The 12116-nt window shown below is 47.4% G+C and overlaps 1 protein-coding gene across 1 annotated transcript in view; it reads right to left on the bottom strand.

Moving 5' to 3' along the window:
- Positions 1-10520: 10520 nt before the first annotated feature.
- The window catches only part of CASQ2 (calsequestrin 2), a 48978-nt gene continuing 47382 nt past the window's right edge, over positions 10521-12116 (bottom strand). Inside the window, exon 11 of the mRNA XM_044987948.1 lies at positions 10521-11289. Within this exon, the coding sequence (XP_044843883.1) occupies positions 11098-11289 (192 nt within the window). The 3' untranslated portion in view covers positions 10521-11097. The remainder of the gene's footprint in view (positions 11290-12116) is intronic.

The following is a 12116-nucleotide window of genomic DNA, read 5'->3' as shown; positions in this document are numbered from 1 at the left end:
TTTCATTTTGGAGCTGTCACTTAAATGGTTTGAGACCACCCAGCGTTCGGCTCGCTCAACCATTTCGATCCCTTCTCTTACAGCCGTCTAAGGTGAACTGCCAAAGCAAGAGCAGTGGGCTTGGGCCCTTTTTGCTTCTTTCTGATGGATAAAGAGGGCCTGACCAGCATGTGGGTTTTTCAAGATGTTTTTTGCTTGTTTGCTACAGTGACAGTTCAGATCTTGCCTAGCCCAGAAATATCTATGGGAGAACCAGTGAAATGATGATGACAGAGTAAAAGTTGAATGCCTGAGGAGGGATAGTTCTCTGAAAACATCTGCTCAATGTGCAGCGGCAGTCAAAAAAGTCAACAGAAAGTTAGGAACCATTAGGAAAGGAATAGATAATAAGACACTAAATAGCCTAATGCCACTGTGTAAATCCATGGTATACCTACACCTTGAATACTGCATGTAGGTCTGGTTGCCCCACCTCAGAAAAGATATATTAGAACTGGAAAAGGTACAGAAAGGGGCAACAAAATGTACTAAGGGCATGGAACAGTTTCCCTATGAGAAGAGATTAATAAGCCTGGAACTGTTCAACTTGGAAAAGAGACGACTGAGGGGGGATACGATGCAGGTCTATAAAATCATGACTGGTGTGGAGAAAGTAAATAAGGAAGTGTTATTTATTCCGTCTCATAACACAAGAACCAGGGATCACCCAATGAAATTAATAGGCAGCAGGTTTAAAACAAACAAAAGAAATAACTTCTTCACACAACACACAGTCAGCCTGTGGAACTCCTTGCCAGGGATGCTGTGAAGACCAAAACTGTAACAGGGTTCAAAAAAGAGATAGATAAGTTCCTTAGCCAGGATGGGCAGGGATGCAACCCCATGCTCTGGATGTCCCTAAGCCTCTGTTTGCCAGAAGCTGGGACTCTGGGAGTGGGCAGCAGGGGATGGATCACTTGGTGATTTCCTGTTCTGTTCATTCCCTCCAGAGCACCTGGCACTGACCACTGTCAGAGGACAGGATACTGGGCTAGATGGACCATTGGTCTGACCCAGTATGGCCGTTCTTATGCTCTTAAATGACTATTAGTCAGAGGGTTTAAAACAATATGGGGAATTTCCTTGGGAATGGCTCTTCTGCACCAGTTACAGCTTGAGGTGTGGAGGGGAAGGCTTTAAAGCACTTTTATGTCTCCTCTATCCTGTGACTATCAGGCTGGTCCTTAGGTGCAATTTAGAGTCATTTCCGGGCTTCTCTAAGGCCTGGTCTACACTAGGACTTTAATTCGAATTTAGCAGTGTTAATTCGAACTAACCGCTCAACCGTCCACACCAGGAAGCCATTTAATTCGAACTAGAGGGCTCTTTAGTTCGAATTTGGTACTCCACCCCGACAGGTGGAGTAACGCTAAATTCGACATGGCTAGCTCGAATTAGGCTAGGTGTGGATGCAAATCGAACTTAGTAGCTCCGGGAGCTATCCCACAGTGCACCACTCTGTTGACGCTCTGGGCAGCAGTCGGAGCTTGGAATCTCTGACCAGCCACACAGGAAATGACCCGGGAAAATTTGAATTCCTTTTCCTGTCTGGGCACTTTGAATCTGACGTCCTGGCTGGACATCGGGGCGAGCTCCGCAGCACCTGCAACGATGCAGAGCTCTCCAGCAGAGGAGTCCATGTTATCTGTGAATAGAAAGAGGGACCCGGCATAGACTGACTGGGAACTCTTCGATCTGATCGGTGTGTGGGGCGAGGAGTCTGTGCTTTCGGAGCTGCGCTCCAAAACAGGGAATGCGAAGACCTACAAGAAGGTCTCCAAAGCCATGAGAGACAGAGGATACAGGCGGGATGCAACGCAGCGCCGCGTGAAAATCAAGGACCCCAGACAAGGCTACCAAAAAATCAAAGCGGCAAACGGACGCTATGGAGCCTGCCACCACTGCCCCACCAGTGACCGTGGACTCTGACGATGGGACAGTGTCGACGGCCAGTTCCTCGGTGATGTTCGCGGACGGGGAAGATGAGGAAGGGTTTGTGGAGGACGAGGCAGGCGAGAGCGCTTACAACGCTGGTTTCCCTGACAGCCAGGATCTATTCATCACCGTCATGGAGATCCCCCAACAACCCTCCCCGGCCATTAACCCGGACCCTGAATCAGGGGAAGGAGCAGTCGGTAAGTGCTTTAACCATGTTAACTTTTATTCTTAATATAACAGGAATCTTAACTGTGTGAAAAGGAGGTCTGTCTAGATATGGGGATAGAACAGAAATCATCCTTGGAGATCTCCACGAAGCTCTCCTTGCGTTAATCGAAAAGCATCAGCAGGAGGTTCCTGGGGAGAGCTGCCTTATTGGGTGCTCCGTGATAGCACAGTTTTCCGCGCAAGGCTTTCATGAGGTACTCAGGGAGCACTGCCTCCCCGAGCACAGCTGCATCGGGCCCTGGTTCGTGCTAGCTTTCACGCAGCATGCGCTCTCTATCTCCTTCAGTGACCCTCCTCAGGGTGATCTCGCTCGGAGACTCCTGCATCTAATTAGGGTAATTACTGTAATTTTACGCCTGGTCCAAAGTATTTTAAAAAAATCTACGGACAGACGGCATAGCACAGACTCAGCACGCAGCTGCGTGACGAGCGTAACGGAAAGCCAAAGAATATAATGGACGCTCATGGAGGGAGGGGGGAATGAGGACGCAAGGTATCCCACAGTTCCTGCTGTCTCCGAAAAGTATTTGCATTCTTGGATGAGCTCCAAATGCTTCTAGGGTCAAACACAGTGTCTGCGGTGGGTCAGGACATAGTTCGGCAATTTGCGCACACACCCCACCCACCACCAGAAGTGAAAACAATCCTCTGTTGACTCTTTTACATGTCACCCTATCTTTACTGAATGCTGCAGATAGACACGATGGTGCAGCACTCAACACCAACATCCTTGCTCCCCCCACGCTATGGATGGCTGATGGTACAAAAAGATGGAAATCCGTCCTCATCATCAGCCTATTGGCACATGGGGCAGTGCAAAAGGGCTGGTAACCATGCCGACTAGCATCAGTAAGGTTGATCAAGGGCCCCTGTCCCTAATTTTTGATGGCAGATGGTGCAATATGGCTGGTAACCGTCCTCATCATTGCAACAGGGGGCTGAGCTCCATCAGCCCCCACCCTTCATTGTAAATAAAAGATTCAATTGCCCCTGGACTAGCAGAGGGATGATGGGCTCCTTCATCCACACTCCTTAATGTCCTGCCTGGACTATCATTGCAGCTGGAGGCTTCCTTCCACTCATTTCTCACAAACAAGTCACTGTGTCTTATTCCTGCATTCTTTATTACTTCATCACACAAGTGGGGGGACAATGGTATGGTAGCCCAGGAAGGCTGGGGTAAGAACGGAATGAACAGGTGGTGTTGTTGCAGGAGCACCCCCTGTGAATAGCATACAGCTCATAATTTATGCAGGATCGGACACAGAGCAGCTGTGCTCTCTGGTTCTATGATACAGTGGTTCTCTAGTACACTTGCCCATAATCTAGGCAGGACTGATTCTATTTTTAGATACCAAAAAGGAGGGATTGACTCAGGGAGTCATTCCCAGTTTTTGCTTTTGCGCCCCTGGCTGCTCGGCCAGGGGCACTTATGACAGCACCAAATGGGGCAGTACAAAAGGACAGGTAACCATGCTCATCTTATTACCATCTTATTACCAATTTATGGTATGGTAGATGGTACAATATGGCTGGTAACCATCTCTGCTGTCATGCAAAAGCAAAAGCATGCTGCTGTGTAGCGCTGCTGGCCCGCCTCTGTCAGCGGCATCTAGTACACATACGGTGACATACACAAAAGGCAAAACAGTGTCCATGGTTGCCACGCTATGGCGTATGCCAGGGCAATTCTGGGAAAACGGGCTTGAAATGATTGTCTGCCGTTGCTTTCCCGGAGGAAGGAATGACTGGCGACATTTACCCAGAATCCACCGCGAAAATGATTTCTGCCCCAGCAGGCACAGGGGTCTCAACCCAGAATTCACAGAGACAGCCTAGACTCAGTTAATTGTTCGCAAAAATGTATCTTTGCAAGGAATTCACTCTCTGTTTCCCATCTCACAGCTTCCACTGTCTCCAGACCTGCCACAGCATCCCCCTCGCAGAGGCTGGCAAAGATTAGGTGGCGAAAGAAAAAGACAAGGGACAAGATGTTCGAGGAACGTATGGGCTGCTACCTAGCAGAGGCGGACCAGCAGAGCCAGTGGAGGGAGACCGTCTCTCTGTGCCAGCGCTCACACAGCGAACGGGAGGAGAGGTGGCGTGAGGAAGACAAGCAGGCGACTGAAACAATGCTTGTACTAGTGAGGGAGCAAACGGACACGCTCAGGCGCCTTGTGGATGTTCTGCAGGACCGCAGGAGGACAGAGACACCCTTTAGTGTATCTGCAACCGCACTCCCCCGCCACAAAGTCCCATACCCCCCTCACCGAAAATAATCAGGAGGAGGGGCGGCCGGGGACGTGAATACTGTCACTGCACCACAGCACAGTGCTCAAGTACCCAAAAGCTCTCATACCCTACATTTGCCGAAGTCCTTCACTTCCAGACTCACAGTAGTCCCAATCCCAGTCCCATCCCCTAACTGTCTACTTAATTAATAAAAATGCTTTGCTGTTAATTACTGTTTCCGTTATGTTTTTTCAAAGAAGACTGTGTTTGAATGGGGGGCGTGGGGAAGGGGGTGGTTAATTGCATAGGACAGTCACCTTTCCCAGGGTACAGACACGGGGGCAGGATCAGCAGCGGGTCACACACACGGTGCAGTCAGTAGGCACCCTGGTCGGTTTTTGGAGGTGGTTTCCAGGATCTGTGTGGGCGGGGGAGATGTGACTTTGCAGCGGGGGAGGGCGGTTACAGATCTTATACAGCGGTCCTTGTCCTGGACCGCTGAGTCACGCAGCTGAGGAATCTGTATCCGTCCTCCTCCACCACAAGGTCACATATCCGCCCGCACACAGAATTCCATAAAGAGGGATGGCAGGCTCCGTTGAAAGAAGCATTCCGGCACTGCGGACCGCTCTAGGAGCAGGAGCCTGTCATTCCTTGAGTTTAGAGGCGGTCTTTACATCACCGCACACCCTACCCAGCACAGCCTGCGTCCCAGTTTCAACCCTTTCACGAAAAGTCATGAATAAAGAAACCTTTGTTAAGTAATAATGGGACATGTATTTTATTTTTACACGTGCGCTGGAAGTGGGGGTAATGGGGTGAATGGGGTATGTAACCGAAGAGGAGAGTCAACAGTAACTGGGTAAAGAAACAGGGGCAGGTTCAGCTTCTCTGTAAAGAAACTGAACAGTCACAGGTCACGCTGCTCGCTGGTATTTGAAGAGTTCCTTGTCGCTGTCCCAGGCGCCTGTATAGGGCTTCATGGGCAAGTGCATTAGCGGGCAGGCTGGGTCCCCGAGGATGACTATAGGCATCTGCACATCCACAACAGTTATTTCGTGGTCCGGGAAGAAACTACCTTCCTGCAGGCATCTGAGCAGCCCACAGTTCCTGAAAACACACGCATCATGAACCTTGCCCGGCCACCCGACGTTGATGTTTGTAAAACGTCCCTTATGGTCCCCCAGTGCTTGCAGCACCATTGAAAAGTAGCCCAATTTCTCATCAGCTGACTGTGGAAGAGGTGGACGATAAAGTGCGAGGAGGAGAAAACGGCGATGATCGCAGCGGGCTCCGTGCTTGCAGTGCTGTGGCGTCCGCGCTGTCACTGACCAGAAAAGTGCACGAACAGATTGCCCGCAGGCGCTTTCAAGGAGGGAGGGAGGGAGGTTGTGATTGACGGTTCAATGACGACACTTACCCAAAACCACCCTCTACACATTTCTCCCCCCAGCAGGCATTGGGGGCTCTACCCAGCATTCCAATGGGCAGCGGGGACTGCGGGAACTGTGGGATAGCTTCCCACAGTGCACCGCTTCCAAAGTCGACGCTGGCCCCGTGAATGTGGACTCAGAAATTCGAATTAGTGTATTTAGTATGGATACACAAATTCGACTTCATAAGGTCGAATCCACAAATTCGAACTAAGTTGATTCGAAATAGTCTTGTAGTGTAGACAAGGCCTAAGCCACACATGCTGGTAATGGCTCTTAAGAGACTGCTGCAGCAGCCACAGCTTGGCAAGATGTGGTGGCCTTGTGGACACATCCCTTCCCCCTATATCTGGGGACAGAGGATGAGGTGGCATAGGAACAGCCATGCTGGCCCTATGCCACCTGGGATAGATAGATACCCACTATCTTTGGGTAGCAAGAAGGTAGTTTTGTAACTGCTTTGCACTGGCTGATGAACACAAAGTACCCATGGGGGTGGGGGAGTGTCAGGGCCTGGCCCTTCGTTTCTATTTATTTTTATTACCATCTGTTTAATGTAAATGACTAATCAACATTTTGGAGAAAGGGACTCTCTGCTAAGATGTGAGTGCTAACAAGTTGCATCCTGTGAGATAGCCAGCATTCAGAAAGGCCAACATTAAAAAACATTTTTTTTGCAGGTACCCTTTATAACTCATTGACTTTTTATTTTTAACTGACTCAGTGGCCATGAAAGAAGCTAGATTGGCGGCCCTCAGGACTGAATTTGCCTCTTTCTCTCCTAGTGAGTACAGGCCAGATAGCAATGGATTAAACGCCAACACTCTCCCCCATCATGCTGCCCTCACAATGGTGCCTCTGGGCTAACAGGGAGGAACCAACTCGAGCGGTGGGAAGTTCAATCGCCAGGACTCATTCAGTCTCTGCTGAGACTGACAACAAAGAGGCCAGCTAGTGCCAACTGTGGTGGCTTTTGGGATGTGAGTCCCCGTGCTCTGGGAATGGGAGCAACACCAGGAATCTCATTTCTTGTAAGCCAAGAAGCCTTTGGTTTGTAATGACTGAGTGAGGTTGCATTCAAACCAACCAACTAGAAGTAAAAGGCACCATCTCCCATCAATCACTGAGCACCCTTCCATGGTTATTGCTATTCATTAGCACAGTTGAGTGGTAGCTGTTTAATGCTTGACAAGTGGCTGTAAGATGTACTAGTCATAGGACCCAAGAGACTGTGGGCCACCAGTTGTAGCACAGAATGCCTCAATGTCCCACCACTTGTAGCATAGAACATCCTACCATCCCAGCAATCCCAGCATGGAGTACACCAACATCCCACCAGTCACAGCACAGAACCCCCAACATCCCACCAGTCACATCAGGGAGCACATTAACATTCTCCAAAAGAGAGATACCCATTCTGTAAAATCATAGCAGAAAAGGTACTGAAAAGAGACAGAAAACTACTGAGCATTTGGAATATTCCAAATGAATGAAAAAACGTATTGGAATAAACTTTCCCTCCTGTTTTCTTCATTGCCAGAACTGCCTCCTTCTCCCCTCCCTTAAAATTTTACTTATTTTTTAAAAAGTCAAAAAACAGAAGAGAATTAAACATTGGTAGCTTTTTAATTAAGAGGTAAAGTTAAAAAGATCCCAGATGATCTATGGATGAAGAGAAGCAGAGAAAGCCATGTTTGAAGAATCGGGAGGGAGCAAGGATAGTACCAAAAGCAACTTCAGAGGCCACAGGGATGACAGTTGCATATTTAACGTTTTATTTTATAATACAAAGAAAAGCTTTCTAGTCCAATTTATGAAGCACTGAAACCTCACAGCACAGGATACAACCTCACCCACCAATTTCTGCATGGAACACATCCATGTTCTAAATGCCTCTTTCCCCAAAATAAATATTGCCTGACGCTTTAAAATGCCTTTTTGTATCAGTGTAGCCTTACCAATATCACTGCACCAGTGCAAGACACATGGTAGGTGGGGCTTGCACAAATGCAACTCACCCCATTTTACACTGGCACAGTGCATCTTTGGGAGAGGTTTGCACCAGTGTAGCTAGTGATGCAAATATACCTAATGTAGCCAAGTCCTTAGAGCAGAAAAGGCACTGAAAAGAGGCATGCAGAAAGCTAGTGAGCATTTGGGATGTCCCATTAGTGATAATGACCAGGAAAGGATAAAATAACTAATTTGTTTTTCTTCATGTTCACATAAATTAATTATACTTTCAGATTACAAATCTGTGTCTGTTTCAGTGTCTACTCATGTTGGAATTATCCTTCCAGGAGCCAGTTCAGGCCAATCGAAGAACTGCTCAGCGTAGCTGATGTCATACAAACAGCTCCTGAGAAGGGGTCATAATTTCAAAGAGAGAGAAGCAGATCAGGAAATTGTATAAATAACTAAAATGTGTTTTATAACAGGGATTATAATGGGGGTTGCAGCTAGTGTTGTGAATGGTGAGGACAAAAATGCACGGGGTCTTTATTCCCTTGTAATCTGCAAACCCTTCTGATTAACCAGGAAGGGTGAAATCCTGCTTGCCTTACTCATGTGTGTAGCCCCAAGGTGAAGGCAAAGCCGGTAGTCTTCCCTCATGAGGATGCAAGCAGGATCTGTCCCTTAGTGGTGAACTGAGAAGAGAGACTGAAAAATGTTGGCTTTACCCTTTCCTGCACTTTACAATGCATAAAGATGGCCTCACACTTAAATAAAAATCCTGCTTGCTATTTACATGAGGCGTCCCGGGTCCTCACATCCCTCTCTGTGCTGGAGGATCTTAGGGTGACCAGACAGCAAGTGTGAAAAATCGGGACGAGGGTGAGGGGGTAATAGGAGCCTATATAAGAAAAATACCCAAAATCGGGAATGTCCCTATAAAGTTGGGACATCTGGTCACCCTAGAGGATCTTGGGCAGAACTCTGGAGAGCCTGAACCATAAGACCATCACTGGTGGTTGTAGACAGAGCTGTGACTCCCCCTCACCTCAACCAATGGGAGAAGGGTTAAGACTTAGCACCCCCTTTCCAGGAAGCAGTAAGACAGCAGGAGACAGCTCACAGCACAGCCTAGAGTGACATCATCCTTCAAATCCTCCAAAGGTCTCACCAAGTCTTCTAGAACAGAAAGGGAAGTGAGCGCTTGATGTTCCAAATGTAAATACATAGAAACCCCCCCCCCCCCGCACATATTTTAAACCTTTGGGACAGAAGCAGGAAAGGGCAGGTTTCTAGCTATATGTAGATATAGATAGCGCTATAAAATTTTACTTTGCAGTTCACTTAGACAGAGGCAGTTTCTGGAGTGTAAACCTTAGCTCTTGTTGGGTTAATTCACATTAATACAGTGACCCAATGAGTCCTGATTCTCATCTCACCTCCACCAGTTTCCATCGGTGTTAATTCAATTGACTTCAATAGTTACTTCTGACTTGCTCCAGTGTAAACAAGATCAGAAGGCTGTGTATCTCTAGTAAGAGAGGAGAAACAGACCCTAACTAAGCTAATGAGGCAAGACAATTTGAAGTTTAATTCCTACCGGTAAGAATGTCCTCAGATTGTCCTTCTGTTGCACTAAAACCTAATAAAGCAGGACAATTGAAATCTGTAGGTGAGGGAAATCCATGAGCCCTAAAGATGTCACGTTGGTTTATGTACGGATTTCTCATGGGCGGCCCTGCATTCTGCAAGATCAAGTTTCTGACCCCTATTGTGAGTGGCCCTATGACTGCAGATGAATGCTGTGATGTCCTTTAGAGTCTGCAGCCAAAAGAGGCTGCACCCTTAGTACTAAGGGATGTGTGAACATTTATGTAGAATATAACTTTCAAACCCAGTCCCACAACTACTTAAAAGCCAGACAATTTGATCCTTTCACTGATGGTTACCACACCGAAATTATTCATCCAATGAGCTTGTCTAGTGAAGCTAAACACACCTGTCCCGACATGGCAGTTTGTTCACTGGAAAAGAGGCGATGCAGGAATAAGGTTCAGAGGACTCTAGGATTGTACAGTCATGTGGAATGGGAGGGCTTTCGGGTGGATTACTATGAATGTTTCTTTTGATTTCCACGTGTGGCGGGGTGTGCCCCCGTATGTAATTTCAAGTTGTGTATTTCATATAATCTCAATGCACAACAATAAATCAGCTAAGGATCCCTTAAAAGAAGAGATAGGCCTAAGCCAGAGAGTTCAAATTCAGATGTGGATGCAAACTTTCCCAAAATTCAGGTAGTTCATATATGGTGCTCTGGTTCCACCCATCAGACAGATGGATCAGAGTGGCAGAGTTCAGATCTGGTTTATCTCAAAGCTCTGGGGTCAGGAATCAGTGTTTCATTTTAGTCCATTGGTTCTGAACCTCAGAGTTTGGATTCAGACCTTGATCTGAACTCCTCAGGATCTTTTAGACCTGATATTCTGACCCATCATTATTTCTATGCTTTCACCAACCTTGCCTGAGTTTGGAGCCTGCAGTAACACACCAATCCAGGCAGTTTTCATGGATTTGGGTGCAATTGTTTTGCACAGCTCTGCACAAAGGGAATATTTTTTCATTATATGGATAATTGAGATTTTAACTACTATCCTTTAAAAAAAAAAAAACACGGCATTTATGATGTCATCAGTGGAGTAGTACCAGGCACCCAAAGCAGAGTTTGTAGGATATTGTGGTCTTTGCTGTGCTGTTTAGCTGAGCAGCTGTCAAGGATGTTTTGTTTAATGAGATGGGCAGTATTTTTCAGTGACCTTCCTGGTGTCTTACAATGAGATTAGGTTTTAAAATATAAGAGGCCGATTAGCATGGAAATAGAAATTAGCTCCCCACACCTTTTGGTAGCATGGGGAAAGGCCCCCTACCATTTACCCACTACCCAGGAGTAACTCACAGAAATGTCAGGGGAAATTCCCTGCAGATTTCTGTTGTCCATACTGGTGAGGCCTGATTTTCAGCGGTGCTGAACATCTGCAGCTGTTGTTGATTTCACTGAGAGCTGTGGGTGTGCAGAACCTCTGGAAACCAGGCCAAGGAGGTTTTTTTGGTGTTGGGAGCAGGAGGGGTGGGAAAGGAGGAGGAGACGGGTATTTTGTGACCATTGGAAACAGTCTTCATAAGGCCGAGTAGGCAGGACAGCCATTTAGGAGGCACAGCAACCTGCCCCAAGTGAAAACGGCTCACTGTCCGGAAGACAAATTGTACAGAGTCAAATCTAATCATCATCGTCATCGTCGTCGTCATTGTCATCATCATCATCGTTGTCGTCATCATCGTCGTCGTCATCGTCGTCATCATCATCTTCCGTGTTTATCTTCCCAGAGAGCACATCCTCTATCCAGTCTTCCAACTCCTCAGCTGTGGGCAGGTCATCATCATCCCTGATTTCCATCCAAATACTGTCTGCCTGAAGGAACAGATAACACAGCAAGAAATCAGAGCACCTCCCTACCAGGGGCTGGCTTAGGGTGACCAGACAGTCCCAATTTTTGGGTCTTTTTCTTATATAGGCGCCTATTACCTCCCACCCCCCGTCCCGATTTTTCACACTGGTTGTCTGGTCACCCTAGGCTGGCTGATGGTAGGATTACTTCACCTCTCCAAGGAGGGGGTAGGATTAGCTCGTTTCTCTAACTAGGTGTGGTGGGATTAGCTCATATGTCAAGCAGGGGCTGGCAGGATTAGCCCCCCCCCCTTTCTAACGGGGGGACTCAGTGCTGCTTTACTAAGGTCTGGGCAGCACTTAAAATTTAGGTCGGCATAGCTACATCACTCAAGGTTGTGACAAATCCACCCGCCGTAGCCTGGCCCCGGTGTAGATCCAGCGAGGGTGACAGAAGACCTAGCTACCATTGCTTGGATGGTGGTGATCCTACACTAACAGAAAGACCCCTTCCATCGTTTTAGGCTGCGCCTATACTACTGGGTTATGACGGTGTAGTCCCTGTAGTGGAGACATGGCCAAAGATTGTAATAGATGTACTGCATGGATCTGATCATGGTCTTAAACTGACTGTTAGGAACTGGGCAGGTAATAGCATGCATTTTGATCACATTTTTCTCATTGTTGGACCAGTTAGCTTTAATTATATTAGCCAATAGTCCATAGGGACATAGCTCCACTGGTTTTAGCCCATTTCACAATGCAGTTTCATATTCCCCTCCTTGTCTCCAACTATCTCCATGGATTTGTTCCACTGGATTTTCCAGACCTCATCATCTCTACTCATCTCC

Source organism: Mauremys mutica, chromosome 1 (assembly GCF_020497125.1).
Source record: "Mauremys mutica isolate MM-2020 ecotype Southern chromosome 1, ASM2049712v1, whole genome shotgun sequence".
In the NCBI taxonomy this organism is placed as follows: domain Eukaryota; kingdom Metazoa; phylum Chordata; order Testudines; family Geoemydidae; genus Mauremys; species Mauremys mutica.
The sequence above is the reverse complement of the archived record's forward strand: the minus strand, read 5'-3'. Positions and strand labels throughout refer to the sequence as shown.